This window comes from Oreochromis aureus, linkage group 8 (genome assembly GCF_013358895.1).
Source record: "Oreochromis aureus strain Israel breed Guangdong linkage group 8, ZZ_aureus, whole genome shotgun sequence".
Classification (NCBI taxonomy): Eukaryota; Metazoa; Chordata; class Actinopteri; order Cichliformes; family Cichlidae; genus Oreochromis; species Oreochromis aureus.
The window spans coordinates 17522117-17539102 of NC_052949.1; the positions used below are offsets into that span (position 1 = coordinate 17522117).

Consider the following 16986-nt stretch of genomic DNA (forward strand, 5'->3'; position numbering starts at 1 on the left):
TCAGCGCTCCGTGTGTCTGTGGCCTAGACACAGCTGAAGCCTGATTACAGCGTCTGGGCACCGAACAGCCTCAATAGCCTGGAAAGGTGCTAACCGCTAGGCTAACTAGCAACAAGATGCCTTCCCTGATGACTACCACAGCCTCCTGCAGAAGATTGCAGTACTGGAGACAAAAATTCATCGCTTAGAAGTAAACGTGGAGGTAAATGGACTGTGTGGAAATGAAACAACCTTGCCTTTGATTCAAAACAATGGCGATGAGCAAGCTAATACACAGCTAAGGAGCACAGATAACATGACCAAGAAAGTAGACTCTGTGCGTTATTATAAATCCTCAAGCGATAATCCCCCCTTGGACTGTCTTGGTGCAAAACCAAGACATAAATCATGCCTCCTGGAAGGGGGAAGACATATCACAGGCAGAGCACAGCGAGCTGAAATCTCTGAAACCGACTGGCCTTCACTTCCAACGAGACAGAGAAGCTCTTCTACCCCTGTATACAGGAGGAAACAGGACTGGACAACCGTGAATAGGAAGGTTAACAACAAACCTCCAAAACAACTGAATGTGAAACTGCAGAACAGATTTGCTCCACTATCAAAGGACCCTGGATCTATATCGGACAACCATCCATCTAAAAGTAGCAAAGTAAGGTCTGAAAATCTGTTGAAAAGTAAAAGGCCACAGGGAAAGCTAAAGGCTAGGCCTGAAACTCTGATTGTAGGTGACTCTGCCGTAAAGGATGTACAAAGGATGTGCGGTAAGAACACTAAAGTCCTCTGCTTTCCTAAGGATATGGTCAACAACCTAAAGGAGAGAATTCTTCAAATTGCAGATGAATATCCAACCGTGACAAACATTGTTCTGCATACAGGGTCAAACGATGTGTCCAAACAACAGTCGGAGGTTCTGAAACGGGACTTTACTGGATTATTAAACACTGTAAACTCTCTGAATGCAGCTGTATTCATCAGTGGACCTGTACCGCCCGTCAGAGGAGGAGACGAGAGATTCAGCAGGTTGTTTGCACTGAATAAATGGCTCATATCAGCATGTACTGACCACTCAGTGCATTTTATCAACAACTTTAATATTTTTTGGGAACGCAGGCATCTGTTTAAAGCAAATGGATTTAATTTTAACAAGTCTGGGGTGAAACTGTTCACCTCCAACTTGTTTTATTCCATACGTCATCCATCTGTGCTTGGTGCCAAGGCTGAGATAAACGAGGAGTTATCTCATAAAGAGGAACAAACAGTACTTCGAGAACAGACAAAGCCCAGCAGAAACCTTGAGGAGCTCCATCTGCCCCCACCCGGGAAGAGCCTCAGAAAGGAGAGACATCTGAGGCAAGAAGAGGGGTCCCTACTCGCCTCCAACTCTCTCAACAACACCAACGACCAGGACCAGGGACCACGACCTTCCCCAGTCCCCCAAACCCCTGACAGGCCATCACCCTCCTCCCCCTCCCTTTCTCCCTCCTCCCACACCTGAAATTCACTGAGGAGATGATGGAGCGGGTCAATGCTGGGCTCAGATCTACCCCCGGCCCAATCCCTTTTTGTCCCCCATAAACGCCCCACCAGAGCAGCCAAAGGTTTGCCATCGGGCCCCGCCTCAACAGAGCAATCGGGTTACATTGCCCAGCCTCGCCCCCTTAGTTCCTCCTTACCACCTTCATGCCCTGTCTCCGCAGTCTGATGTGTGATGTGTGGAGGGTCCGGGCTGCGAGGATTATGGCAGTGGTGACTTTTCCCAGGAGAAGCTGGGACCCTGTTTATTAGAAGGTTTTAAAATTTCTGTACTTTTAGGTGACAGAAGGAGACATGTGGCCTGGTCAAAACACAGAGAGCTGCACTCTAAAAGATCTTTAAATATAGTAAACATACCTTGTGTGCCACAGACTGCTCCCAAACACAAGGGGGCAAATAATACCTCTAAAACACTTAAGTTGGCTTTATTAAACGTTAGATCTTTAGCTGGGAAAACATTTTTAATTAATGGTTTAATCACCGAGCACAGCCTTGATTTTATGTTTTTAACTGAAACTTGGTTGGACCAAAGTAACAGTGGAGCTGTTCTCATCGAGTCGACCCCTCCCAACTACAGTTTTATCAGTGAGGCCAGGGTGAACAGGAGAGGAGGAGGGGTTGCTGTCTTATTTAATGAATCATTTCAATGTAAGCAGCTATCTCCTGGAAGTTTTCAGTCTTTTGAATATGTGGCTTTACAGCTGAAGGCCCCATCCAAAGTTGTGTTTCTTAATGTTTACAGGCCTCCCAAATACTGCACAGACTTTTTAATGACCTCAGTGAACTGCTGTCTGTGATCTGTGTTGATTTCGACTGTGTAATTATTGTTGGGGATTTTAACATCCATGTGGACAACCCTCAGGACAAAGGGACTAAAGACCTGAGTAACACTCTGGGCAACTTTGGGCTGACTCAGCATGTAACAGAGGCCACACATAATAGAGGACACACTCTTGACCTACTGATCTCCAAGGGCCTGAGCATTTCAAACGTTACTGTGTCTGATGTGGGCCTGTCTGATCATTACTGTGTTTTCTTTGAAAGTAAAATCTCAGCCCACACAAATATATCAACAGCAGTGATCACAAAACGGTGTATAACTGAACACAGTAGTGAGATCTTTAACCAGGTCTTCCCATTAACACCTGACCTGTCCAGAGGTTCAGTCAATGAGCTTGTCAATAGCTTCAATGCTAAAATGTTAAATGTAATGGACACTATTGCTCCCATTAAGGTGAAGGTTATCTCTGGAAGGAAAAAGTCTCCATGGAGAAACTCCACACTGGTGAAAAATGAAAAAAGAGAGTGTAGGAAAGCTGAGCGCAGATGGAGAAAAACAAACCTCCAGGTTCATTATGACATCTATAAAGAGAAACTTCACAATTGTAATTTACAACTGAGGAGTGCAAGGTCCTACTTCTCTGACATCATCACCAAAAACAGTCATAACGCTCGGGTCTTATTTTCTACAGTTGACAGGCTAACAAACCCTCCTGTGTCAGTGGCAGCTGAACTTCATTCGACCATGGCCTGCAATGACTTTGCCAAATTCTTCACAGAAAAAATCCAAAAGATTAGACAAGCAATTAATACATCAACAGCAGATCCAGGATATGTACTGTGTCCACCGAAAAACTGTTTAAACACCATCAAACAGTTTCACCCTATTAACAACAAAGACCTGGAGGACATCTTAGGTCAACTGAACTCCTCCTCTTGCTGTTTAGATGTCCTACCAACAAGTTTTTTCAAAACGGTCACAAAGACTTTGGAGTCAGACCTGTTACAGATCGTCAACTTTTCTTTAATATCAGGTGTGTTTCCAGAATCACTAAAACTGCTGTAATTAAACCTATACTGAAAAGGACAATCTTGACAAGACACAAATGAATAACTACAGGCCGATCTCAAATCTCCCATTTTTAAGTAAGATTATTGAAAAAGCAGTTTCTCAACAGCTCAATTACTTCTTAAAACAGAATAACTGCTATGATGCCTTCCAGTCAGGTTTTAGACAGAACCACAGCACTGAAACCGCTCTGACCAAAGTGTTTAATGACATATGTCTGAACACAGACAGTGGAACAATGTCAGTCTTAGTTTTACTGGATCTCAGTGCAGCATTTGATACAGTTGACCACAACATATTACTCAAACGACTGGAGAACTGGGCAGGTCTTTCAGGAACTGTACTAAACTGGTTCAAAACATACGTGAAAACAGGAAATACTTTGTATCAATAGGTAACTTCACATCTGAGCAGACAAGTATCACATGTGGAGTTCCCCAAGGTTCCATCTTGGGACCCCTTCTGTTTAACATTTACATGCTCCCACTGGCACAGATTATAAAGAACAACAAAATAAACTATCATAGCTACGCATATGACACACAAATATATATCACAATGTTACCAGGAGACCGAGGCCCTGTACAGGCTCTTGGTAAATGCATTGAGGAAATTAATGACTGGTTGTGCCACAATTTTCTCCAGCTAAACAAAAATAAAACTGAGGTAATAGTCTTTGGTGCCAAAGAAAAACGATTACAGGTCACCAGAGAACTTCAATCTATACACCTAAAAACCACAAACCAGGCGAGAAATTTGGGTGTAGTGATGGATGCAGACCTAAACTTAGAAAAACACATTAAGACAATAACAAAATCAGCTTACTATCGCCTCAAGAATATTTCAAGGATAAAAGATCTAATGTCTCAAGAGGACCTGGAAAAATTAGTCCATGCATTCATCTTTAGTAGGCTTGATTACTGTAACAGCATCTTTACAGGTCTACCTAAAAAATCAGTCAGACAACTACAGCTCATTCAGAACTCTGCTGCTAGAGTCCTCACTAAGACCAAAAAGTGGACCACATCAGTCCAGCTCTGAGGTCTTTACACTGGCTGCCTGTCCGTCAGAGGATAGACTTTAAAGTTCTGATGCTGGTCTATAAAGCTCTGAATGGTTTAGGACCGAAATACATCAGTGACCTCCTGACCCAGTATGAACCTTCCAGATCCCTCAGGTCATCTGGATCTGGTCTGTTATCAGTCCCCAGAGTCAGAACCAGACACGGAGAAGCTGCATTCAGCTTTTATGCTCCTTATATCTGGAACAAACTCCCAGAAAGCCTCAGATCAGCTGAAACACTCAGTTTATTTAAATCCAGGTTGAAGACTCACCTATTCTCAGCTGCATTTGAATAAAGCACCAAATCCACACTTAAGTTTAAATTTCAAAACCTACTTTTTAACTACTGATTTTATCTACTGTTCTGATTTTATCTACTGTTTTGATATTTGATTTTATATACTGTTTTGTTTGTTTGTTTGTTTGTTTGTTTGTTTGTTTTAATCAAATTTAAATCATGCTTTTTATTTGTTTTTGTTTTTAATGTCTCTGTAAAGCACTTTGAATCACCTTGTTGTTGAATTGTGCTATATAAATAAACTTGCCTTGCCTTGCTACTTCTTTACTATGTGAATAAACTATTTGAACAAGAAAGGTATCGTAGATTTAAAGACACATCTTAATTGAAGCAAACACTAAAAATATGTGTGTGTGTGTGTGTGTGTGTGTGTGTGTGTGTGTGTGTGTTCACAGAGGGGAGGTCACGACAGGAGCTTCCTGAGTTCCTTTTTATCCAATGCATGCACAAGAATCCAAATTTCTGTATCACGATTTCATTAAAACCTTTTTGTTTTATGGGGGCAATATCACAAATTACCGTAGATCATTAATAGTAGGGCTGCACGATTTTGCATAAAATGAGAATCACGATTTTTTTGCTTAGAATTGAGATCACGATTCTCTCACGATTTTTTTTCCAATATAAATATTTATTGCACTTAGTAATTGCACATCAACTTCGTGACAGTTGAGACTGAACATAAAAACAATAAATGTCTCACTTGTCTACTCTTACGTACAAAACCTTAAAATACTTTACTGACTTTAACAATACTTTAACAATAACATTTTGAACAGTATTCTTTGCGTGTGTAAGGTGATGAGAGAGGTAGGTAATAGGTATGTTTCTTAAAATGTAAACCACAAATATTAACAAAATATAACGCTTGACATGACAATATGATAGTTGACCATGGCAGGACCACAACAGTGAACATAGTCCTTTTTTTATGCAGCCAGCTGCTTAAAGGTTTTTTGCCAAGAACACAAGTCGGTCAACATTTTGAGGCTTCAGTGAGGAACGGAGACACGTTACAATGTCCCCCCCTGTGCTGAACACCCTTTCAGAAGGGGAACTTGTGGCAGGAATACAGAGGTATTTTTTGGCCAGTATAGACAGTCTTGGAAATTCTCCCTTGTGTTCCCTCCACCAGACTAAGGGGTCTGCTTCACTATCAATGTTGCTTAAGAGCAAATATGACTGTAGTTCTGAGACAACATCTTGCTCAGGCTGGGATGATGCCTCATTGCCTTTTGCTGCTTTAAGGAAGCTGCCTAAGGTCTTTCGGCTCTTCTTCATGGGGGAGGCCGGGGATGCAGTTGAGGTGGAACTTTGCTTTGAAAGAGAGAATATAATTGACAAAGCTCATGTTAACATTCTATTTCACACCACAGTAATACCTTTAAAACAATAAAGTACAATATCTAATTTTTTCTAATAATTTAAAATGTGTGAATATCATTATGAGTCTGATATGATCTGATGTAAACATAATTACCACAACTGAAGTTATGCCAGTCATCTCATGTGTCAGTCTGGCTTTGATGGTAGTTTTTTTGTCCTCATGGATGTAGTCCATCTTGAATCTTGGATCCAGAGATGTGGCAATGTCTAATAGCTCCTGTGTATTTGGATCACTGTACTTTTCCTGAAGGTACACCAGGACTTTGGACTTAATTGATCGTGTGAGATCCAAGTCATCTTCCTGCACAGCCACAACTGATGTTTCAAAGAGGTGGAGAACCGGTTTCACTGAGGAGATGCTCACATATTGCTCTCCTGACAGGGCATCAGTGAAGTCTGTCAGTGGGCTGAGTGTTTTGTTGAGTGCCTCGAGAACTTCAACATCCTGCCATGTTGGAACCAGGTGTCTAGCCTTCCGATCAGAGGAGAGAACATGTGAAATAGCAGGTAGCTGTTCAAGTACCCCTCTGGACCATAGCTTGTCTGGAGCCCCATCTTGTTGGACACTCAATTTTAAGCTTGTGTTCTGGTAGCTTAAGCTCCTTTTGGGCCTCAGCAAGTTCCCTCTTCCGTCTCCAACTGTAACTGAAGCAGCCCACAAGCTTTTTGCAGAGACCTACAGCACGATCAATTCTTGGATCTTTCATTGCATTCTCTAACAAGAAAAAATAGAAGAAAATTTGAATCAGTTCTTGTCATTAACTAATTTATTATTACATTTAAAATCTTACAGTATCATTATCAATATCATTATTGCCTAATTATTATTGTTGTTTAAAACATACAGCTGTATTAATATGAACTATTTTTGTAGTATTATTAATGCTGCTGTTGTTTTTTATAATATACATCATACTAGCATATAGCTATTGGTTTTTTTTTTTTTTTAAACAAAATAAAATTATCAACTTACAAGAGCTTACCTATAGCAAGATGTAGTCTGTGGCCAAAACACTGAAACCTTGTCCAGTTGTTAAGGGATGCTGCTTTCAAAATGTTGGCTCCACTGTCTGTTGTTATGCACACCATTTTTTCCTCCTCCAAACTCCAAGAGATAAGACCCTCCTTTAATCCATGTGCTAGAGCCTCGCCTGTGTGATCCTCGGGGAAAAAGGCAGTTTGTAAGCACCGACTTTTCATGGTGAAGTCCCTGGTAACATAATGGACTGTCAGGGTCATGTATGGCTCCATAGTTCGACTGGACCATAAGTCTGTCGTTGCCGCAAAATGTTGTATTCCTTGTAATTCCGTCTCCACCGTTGCTCGACACTGCGTGTATAGAGCAGGTAGTGCAACATTTGAAAAATAGTTGCGGGACGGCACTGTGTAGCGTTTGTCGAGGGTGTTGATCATTTTTCTAAATCCCTCGTTTTGCACAGTGTTAATGGGAGCCATATCTTTAGCCAGGTGATAAGTGATGGCCTCCGTAATTTCCTTGTGCCTGCGGGAGGTCGACGGGTATGGGGAAGCGCTGTATAAGGTTCCCGTTATTAATGTTTGGGTGGTTGACGGGGACGGATTTTCTCCTGCCACTTTCTTGGCCTTTACAGCTTCGTCATATTGCACTTTATGGTGACGTTTGAGATGGTTATACAGATTTGTAGTGTTACCGTGCGGTGCTGCTACTATGGCAAAACACAGTTTGCAAATGATATTTTTTTGACTCTCATCGTCTTCTTTGAAGCCAAAAAACTTCCACACGGAGGAATGAGTTCCTTTTCTCGGAAGTAATTTTACAGTAGGGTTGTCATTCTCACCGCCATCAGGAAACGTTTCCTCTGCGCTCATTGTGTTTTCTCCCCTCGGGCAGTTTCACGTGCTCTCTGTTGTTTTTTTCCCTGCCAGATGGCTGCTGTATCACGTGGTATAAGGCTCCGCCCTTGTCATTTGTTGAGTAGGAAGGAGAGCGCTTGTTTTCATGCAGATTACGTCCCGGATCAAAATGCGGAACAATCGTCTTTTTTTTTTTTTTTTTGAAATCGTTGTCACTTGGAAATGAGATTGCACATAAGTATGAATCGAGATCGCGATTTTCTAACGATTAATCGTGCAGCCCTAATTAATAGGGAACAAAAAAGGAGGAAAGAAGTGTCACTTCAGCAATGCTGCTGGGAGACAGAAGTCTTGAAATGTGCTTATAACTTAAAACACAAAAAACTCAGTTAATATCAGTTACAGCTGGTAAGATTTATGGTATAAACCAGACTTTCACAGCCTGCATCTTTCACTGAAAAAAGTCTAACATGCAGTCATTCATTCAATCTAATAAGTGCCATTCAAAACAGAATAAAATCATTGATTTGATTGTGAAACCCTTTCTTTTTGCATTTTAAAATACCTCTTTTGATTTGGATGAAACTAAATATCTGTATAAAGGACACAACGCAAAGGTTTTGATTTCTCTCAAAACATATATTTTTGTTTGCATGCATGTGTGCATGTGTATGTGCACATGCATGTGCATGTGTGCATGTGTGCTTGGTTATTTTGCTTGGTTGGCCTGCAGTGGTATTCTACATTCAAAAATTATAAGAACACCCATTTGAAAGGGAGATTTAAGTTGATTTCATTGATACATGTGTAGATTTTTTTTTACATTGTACAGGCACAGTGCACATATAAACATTTTTGAGTACTTGCAAATTGGTTTAAAAGTAGTTTTTATAATGGTTTTATGCCAGTTTTAGACAGGTTGCAGGTTTTATACCAGTTCTAAAAAGATTGCAGGTTTTATACTGGTTTTCAAAAGATTGCAGGTTTTATACTGGTTTTCAAAAGATTGCAGGTTTATACTGGTTTTCAAAAGGTTGCAGGTTTTATAAAACAAACATTTCTCTAATCATTTCTGCCGTAGCACTAAATCTGTATATTACTAATCCTCTCTATTGATTATAGTTAAAATGGTTTGGAACAATAAATAATTTTGAAATAATTGGTTGGCCAACTGTCTTGTTTTTTATAGGAAATGCAGAGCATTTTTGAACTGAAATAAAATGAAATGTAAAAAATATAGTTTGAATATATGTAAATCAATTACCTGGCTTCAACACAAACATATTAGTTCATGTTAATTTGGTTTGATGTGAATACATTAGGTTGGTTAAATTTCAATATATTAGCTTGGTTCAATAATTAAAATATGGTTCTATGTAAAAAACTCAATTTGGATCAATGCAAAATTTAAAGTTTCAGTCAAGTCTATTAATATTGTTTATATCAACATAAAAGTATCAGGTCATTCAAGTGACTCAATTTGGATTCTATGAAGTCAAATATTTTGGATGTGACAACTGGACATCATTTTTTTTAAATTTGAATAGGGTTATTCTTTTTACAGTGTTACAGGGTTTTTTTCTGCTTTTGTTCACTCTTAGTGTGATTAAAAAACAACAACCCACAGACATCCACAAACACAGAACCCACTAACTATTAGCCGCTTTTCCCCCTAAACAGTCAGTTCACAGTAAATTTCCCAGTGTTAAATCAGCAGTGTTAAAGTGTATTTACTCTAATAGAGTCATTATAACGACAGCTGGAGCAAAACGCCTCCCAGTGTGGGTGATAATTCGCGGAGTTAAAAGACGCAGTGTCAATGTTACACTAGAAAGCTCCTCCCACCACAGACTCCTTTTCAAACTGAGAGGATTTTTCACGGCGCCATTTTCTTCACATCAGTTACACGGTAAGTTGTTCATATTCACTTATTAAACCAACAATTTGACATTTTAAACACAAGTAGCATGTTAAAATAAGGTTACATTCCTTTTGTCCATGTTTATTATATATTTCATTTTGTACCTGAAGCAAATGTGACACTGTCTGTATGCTAACGTAAGGTTGTTAATTAGTGTGGGCTAAGACTGTAAGGATTGTTAATGTATTTCAGTGTGTAGTGGTGATTGTGTTGTGTTCTAGCATGTTTGAAATTCCATTAAATTAAACCCTCTATGTGTTGGGAGCTACATATTAACATTAGCTAGCTAACTAGCATTTTGGCTAACATTGGTGCACGGGCAATTAAACTTGTTATTGTTACATTTTAAATTATGTAAGGCAAGCATTAACTAATTAAAATTTTACACTAATGTTACATCTTTCACTTCTTTTGGATACCTAGCTATAGAGGTCGTTTTCAGTAAGGTTATTGTCTTATTTCAATTCCGCTGTCTTTAGCGATTTTACAGTTACTGTTATTACAACCAGCAGGCAGTATAAACTTGATAAAGTATCCAAAATATCCAGGATTCAGTTTGTAATGTTTTCTTTTATTAGTTTTAACTTAAGATGACAGTGTTTGTATTTGTAGTGAGTTAACTTGATGTTAACTAATGATGGTATTGACACAAGTTACCTTTTTCCATTTTGGTTAGTAGACTATTCAGTATGTTAAACTAAAGATGAACAAAATACTGACTCCCTAGTGCTAAGTTAGATCAGACAAACGGTAAAAGTACTAGTAATTATTTTAGTTTTGTATTGAGGAATATATTTCATGTAGGTGAAATACTCATTTAGTACAGGGCTTAAAAACTACAGCCAAAGGGCTGAAACACCTTGTTACACTGAAAAAAGTAACATACAGTGTAAGAAATAACAATGCAAGGCTGTTTTACTGGTATTTATGGGACTGTTTTAATATTCACATTTTCTGTTTACAGTAGTTCGATGAAGAGCACTGACTATAAGAAATTACTGTCTACAGGAAGCATGCCAGAGGAATTGTAACCTTTTTCCCTTACCTCAGTGGCCCGTACTCCAAAAATGGCTATGTAAGTAGCTCATAGTAATAACTGATACAACCAAAATCACGTTTAAACATTTTAAATCCTGCTAAAATGTATGTCCATATCAACTGTTCATTGTTACATAACTTATTTTGTTCATTCATTTATCAGTGTCTGTACATGTCACTCTCCAAGGAACATTATTATGATGGCGAGAGTGGCACTGGGTACTTGGCCTGGAGGATTAAAACCATACAGAGATGCACCGCTAAAGGGAGGCGATTATCATCTGGAGGTAACATTTATAATTCAGTGGAAATACATAATACAGTTCCACATTGTGGTTCTTTATTAATAATGGTTATTAAATGTTGTTATTAGTTTTGATAAAGAAGCTGTATTTCATATTGTCTAGCACCAGGAGATGGATCATCGGTGAAGACCAGTGTGGTGGACCAACTGTCAGACGAGAGTTGCAGTTTGTTACAGAGAAGGTGCTGAGTGAGAATGAGTGCAAGGATACAATCTCTCTGATGAAACATTCAGCTGATGAAGACACAGTCAAGAAGAAGATGAAGTTGACATTTGTTTATCAACACAGCATGGTCCTTGACCTCCTGCTGTCAAGCAACATACTGTCTGTTTTTCCACGTTTCAAAGATATCAAAGGCTTGGTGAATATTTGTCATTACTTTGACAATGTAAACACACTTTAATATTTTGTAGATAGCAGATATAATTCTCTATTCTCTTCCCTGTTACAGATCAAACAGGATTTTGTACTGATGTTTGGTGAGGATGTATCACGCAGGTTGCTGGAGAGGTGGCCAACAGCATTCAAAAGAAAGATTATCCAACAAGGCAGAAAGCTTCCTTCTACCAGTGACCTGAAAGAACTCTTGCTGGCAGCTGACTCACCTGAGGATGCCACTGAAGTTAATGCTGACATTGGTGAGCTGTTGTTTCTTTGATTAGCACATTCATAGCATATATAATGTTTGTCACAGAACAGTTATCCTTTTTGTCTTTTGGGTCTACTCAAACATTTTTCAATGCATTGAAATATATTGTTGATGATGATTCAACTTTATTAAAAACAAATAATTTTTGCAGGCTGGGACAGTGGGACAGGTGGGACAATAGCAATTCTATTGCTATTACATCTGATTCCATCATCTGGTCAGGGTCGGAAGAGACCAGGAAAGGTGTCAGCTTCTCAAGCAGAAAGGCATCTTGTGGTCTTCAAGAAGGTTTGTGTTTCTTTTCTATTTTTATGTTATGAATTACCAGTTTAAGAAAACTTGATTCTTATTGCCTGTCTGTATTTGTCTTTTCAGACTGGAACAAATATCCAAGAGCACCTTGATGCCGTCACTACCAGCACTCAACCCTACCTCCTGGCTGTTGGGGTGAAAAAGAATGACATCCACTGGTTCTTCATTATTCTTGACAAGAATGCCATGCCATGCAAGTCTACCTCTTCACTTGGTTCTTTTGATGAACTGTTTAAAGCACATTTTGTGTTTGGCACATCTTACAACACTATGCTTCACAACATGTACACGTTCATCCAAACCACAGGTTTTAGAAAACATTTAAATACCAAACACCTTAACTATTTTGACCAACAGGCTGACACTGATGTTAATCTACAGCCTGATGTGGCAGTTAAAGAAGTTAGCACTACAGGGAGGTGATGTCAACTAATGTAGAAGAAACCACACCCACAACATCTGAAAAGGTCAAATAAGAGCACTTTGGATATGTGTGCCTCTGCTGTTGCACAACTCAGGGCAGCTGGATTAAGCCAATCTACTGTGAATAGTTTTGTCTCCTCAATGGAGGAAGTGTTTTTTGAGATTCATACTCAGGCTAAAGATGCAGCCTTACAGAGTGTACCTTTACAGGACACCACAAGTAAAAATAAATATAATAGTAATAAAATAAAGCATTGGGAGTCCTTTAGCCTTGAAAGATTAGCTTTAGGACCAGGAAAGATGGTGACACTTGGAGAGCTGGAAGAAGGTCCAGAAATTGCTTGGAGCTGTGTGTTTGTTCAGCTAAGTGGATAATAACACACGGTACAGAGTACTGCCCTGACTTTATCATCTGTACAGATGTAGTGTCTGAGATTCCGGTTTTTTGTAAGATCAAAAGTATTGTTGTGAAAGATGACATTGTATTGCTCTGCGGAAAACTGATGGAAACCCTGTGTTTTGATGACCATTATCATGCATTTAGGGTCAGACTGCATCCCAATATGGTGCTGAAGGTGTTGAACATAAATGAGCTGTGTTGCTGCTTCAAATTAAGTATGGCATTTCAGATTCCTCCCTGTATGTCGTTCCATATTGCAGTTTTATGCCAAACTAAATTCATTGTTTTAAAGTGTTTTATACACTACATGAGATGTTTTTATATTTTGAGCCTAACATAAAAATAAAGCTGTTAAATGTATCATCTAGTTGTGGTTTTTGCTTACTTGTTTTATATGTAAAAGCATTATTAAAAACCAGGTTTTCATGCTGCAAAACAGTGAATTGTGTGTAAAGGTAACACTACAGGAAGAGTTTTAGTAACACTACTTGGTGTAAAATTAATTACAAATTATACTGTATGAGAGCTAATTTTTCACTAGAGATTAGTGTATGAATAACACAGTATAGAGTAACATCAACTCCCATCAGAGTTCTTTGAACCCCCAGTGTTAATTTCAAATAACTCCATTCAGTGTTAAAAATCAGTGGGATTTTACTCAAATAGAGTTAATTTATCACTATGATAGAGTAAATAATATGACACTACTAGTAGTGTTAAGTTGATTTAACACTATGCGGTGTTACTCAGTGTTAAATTTTTACTCTATTTAGAGTTAAATTTACTCTAAAATTTTAACACTATAGAAAGAGTTGATTTAACACCAATTCCGAATGGGACCAAATAGACTCGGAAACAGTGTTAAATTTAACTCTTTAAGTGTTAGTTTGACACTGCAAATTTTACTGTGTTGACTGAGAGAAATGCAATCCATCATCGTGAACGCTGAAGGAGATGTGCTCCATATTCAAACTTATATTTCCTTAACTTACATCCTATGTTCTGTTTCAATCCGGCTTCCCTTTATGGTTTGATGGAAAATTGGTTAAACCATTGCTCAACTTATGTCTGGATGACGGCAGATAATTCTGATGAAAAGGAAACTGACCCCGTAAGCACTTTGCAGCTGAGTCGAGGGCTAGTGGAAATAAGACCATGAGGTGTCCAGCGTGAGTACGCATGCGGCCGGACATTCCATTTGGGACATCTGACAGACTCATCAGTGTAACTCAGGGTGTGAGCAGCAACTCCTGTATACTAGACCTTTACTTTTCTACACATTAGAAAGATGATGTAAGGCTTCAAATCTGAACTCCTCAGCACCTTCAGAGCCTGTGTGTGCAGACAGAGCACGCAGATTTTCCCGGTGTTGATGACCTTTCTCATAAGAAAAGTAATGTGTAGTGGTTAGTGCTTCTTTTTTTAAAAACCGAGATTCCAGGGCTCGTTCTCCTCATGCTTGTATGGTTTTCTTTTATCCAAAAACAGGTTAGTTTAGCAATCGTGTAACTGTGTCCTTGACCTTTTTACCGGTTTGAGGAGTTGGTTCCTAATGCTGTCTGGTCCAGATATTTGGGATGGTTCAAATTCCGAGTCTCCACATGCAAACAAAAGGATATTTTCCACTTTATATCTTAAATGTGTATAAATGGGATCAGATGATGTCCAATAAAAGTAATAAACAATAAATGTAAATCTGTTTTTTTAACTTTGCAGACTCATTTACCCACTCCAATGAAAGCGATAAAAAAAAGATCATGGCTTTAAAGAGATTATGAACAAAATGCAATACATTTTGTTTTTGCTACATTAACAACTTTTACCTTTTCCAACTCGGATTTTCTGCAAGACCAACACAGACATCAGTTCAGACTGAAATCCAGTTCCGACAGCACACGCAGCATTAACTGTGTTCAACCTTGCACGGAGGCCTTTCAATAAATATAAGAAGATGGTTAAGGCGAGAGATTACTATTCTGTCTTTTACATCGGTACAAAGGGAGGACTAAATGCCAAAAAAGAGAGAAGTTTTTTTTAAAAATGACGCTTTAAAACAGTTCAAGTATCTTTGTGAGAAGGGAATAACTGCGGCCAAGGCTCTGAAAAGAGACGGTTGCTTCACCGATGACCTGGGCTCCTTTGAGCTGGTTAACATCAACGACGAACGTAAGACTGAGTGCACAGACATAATTGATCATCTGGACAATAAGAAATTCCACATATGTTTTCCACAGGGAGCAGATATGGAAATAAAAGATGTAGCCATCCCAAGGCAGCAGAAACCTCCACATGCATCAAATAATGGTGGAATGACATCAGTCTTAGATGTAGCACAGCAGAACGGATTCAGTCTAAAAATGGCAATCAAAGAAACGGCCAGCAGTATTGACCGTAAGGAGGTTTACGATCTACTTTGTCAGCAGTATCCGTGTATGAAACGATGGATGGAGAGTAGATTCCCTAAAAATTCTTTTCAGGAAGCACTGAAATACAGGAAGTAGACCATTGGAAAGAGTCGACAGTCTTTTACTGAAATTCGCAGTGTTATGTTGCTGCTCGAACTGAGCAAGTCAGTTTGTCTCATAACTGGTTCCATCATAAAGCAAGGCACAGGTGATAGGTTTGTAGCATAAACCTATTGGCTGGAACGTTCAGGACAATTTGCTATACAGCAAAAACAAGACACAAGTAGGCAAAGTTCTTTGTAGTACTCATGCATGAGGGAGACCTGCCTGGAGCCAAGTGTCGTTCCACCCACTTGACCTCCGTCAGACTCTCAGCCAGGTTCCCCATAGCACTCCTTTTATTGTGGTTACATGAATATGCATAGGTTCATTAACATATGACATCTTACATAGGTATACATGTGAACAAAGAATACCCTGTGTGTGTGTGTGTGTGTGTGTGTATCTGTGTGTGTATGGGGTCAAGATGTAACCCCAGGAAGACTCCCCAAAGCTGGTGCCAGGAGTCTAGCGGTACATCTGAACAAAAGGCTCTTAGACTCAAACAGATATACGTGTGTTTGCTATACCATATATCAGCAAGAGAAGATACGACCTCTCCTAGGAGGTGTGTGATCTATGCCAGAACACTCTGAAGAGGAGTGAACGCACTCCCCTCTTCATGCTACACAGAGTTGTTATAGACCTCCTAGGATGAGACATTCTTCCAATATGCCATCAACTATATACTTCTAAACACAAATGATTACATGTTTCTTAATACAAATGACAATAATAAAATATAAACCCAACATCTCCACCCTGTATTGTCATTTTATAAGGCTATATGGTGTATATATATCTCTTCAGCTCTACACCACTTGATACCATTTTCAGTGCAGGCTTCATTCATACACACACATTAGCCTTAGCATCCATGTCACTCTGCTGGAATAGTATGTAGTTGGTAAAAGTGTTAGCAATCATTTTATTCACCATCGATCTTACACATGGCAAAATGCAACCTGTAAACAAGCAAAACAACACCACCAGTGTGAGAATGGGAGTCAAAAACTTTAAGAACATATTCCACCATGGTCCAGATGTCAACCAGGCTATCCAGCCTTGGGACGCGTCTCCTCCGGATGTGTGGTCTGCCACATATTTCTGCAGAGCAGTTAAGTTCTGCAGTGCCTCATAGATGTCTCCTCCAGTCGTGTATCCATCTGGGATGAATGTACAACATGTCTCCCCAATGAGCTTACACACTCCTCCTTGTGATGCTGTTATCAAGTCCAGGGTCAGCCTGTTCTGCAGAACCATCGTTCTGATGGCCTTTTGCTCCTCCGCTAAGGCTGTCCCCAGCTTCTTAGTGAGATTAATGTGTCGCAGTAGGGCATACCGGTTGATCTCCACGTGATCCCGCACCTCTGCAACTCCGATGTTTGGGATCAGACTTTGGAAGAACTTAGCTCCTCCACCCCAAATGCGGAATTCCCGCGGCACTCCAGTGTCTACTGTCACTCCAAAAGA

General features: G+C 39.4%; 2 protein-coding genes and 1 long non-coding RNA gene across 5 annotated transcripts; 2 read left to right on the forward strand and 1 right to left on the reverse strand.

Moving 5' to 3' along the window:
• Positions 1–5684: 5684 nt before the first annotated feature.
• Positions 5685–7379, reverse strand: LOC120441514 (E3 SUMO-protein ligase ZBED1-like). The gene is made up of 3 exons (XM_039616796.1): positions 7322–7379; positions 6223–6773; positions 5685–6059 (listed from the first exon to the last, which is right to left on the reverse strand). Exons 1-3 carry the CDS (start codon positions 7377–7379, stop codon positions 5688–5690), a joined length of 981 nt encoding a protein of 326 aa, XP_039472730.1. The 3' UTR covers positions 5685–5687.
• Positions 7380–9665: 2286 nt separating this feature from the next.
• Positions 9666–11347, forward strand: LOC120441454. 3 transcript variants are annotated; one of them, XR_005614108.1, is made up of 4 exons: positions 9666–9870; positions 10847–10957; positions 11084–11207; positions 11328–11347. It is a non-coding gene; the product is annotated as an uncharacterized LOC120441454 (long non-coding RNA). The 3 variants fall into 3 exon arrangements; XR_005614107.1 differs by having other exon boundaries at positions 10847–10909; XR_005614109.1 differs by having other exon boundaries at positions 11108–11207; positions 11328–11345.
• A 13-nt stretch (positions 11348–11360) lies between these two features.
• On the forward strand, positions 11361–12956 carry LOC120441451. The gene is made up of 4 exons (XM_039616621.1): positions 11361–11586; positions 11677–11863; positions 12026–12162; positions 12250–12956. Exons 1-4 carry the CDS (start codon positions 11446–11448, stop codon positions 12607–12609), a joined length of 825 nt encoding a protein of 274 aa, XP_039472555.1. The 5' UTR covers positions 11361–11445; the 3' UTR covers positions 12610–12956.
• The last annotated feature ends 4030 nt before the right edge of the window (positions 12957–16986 follow it).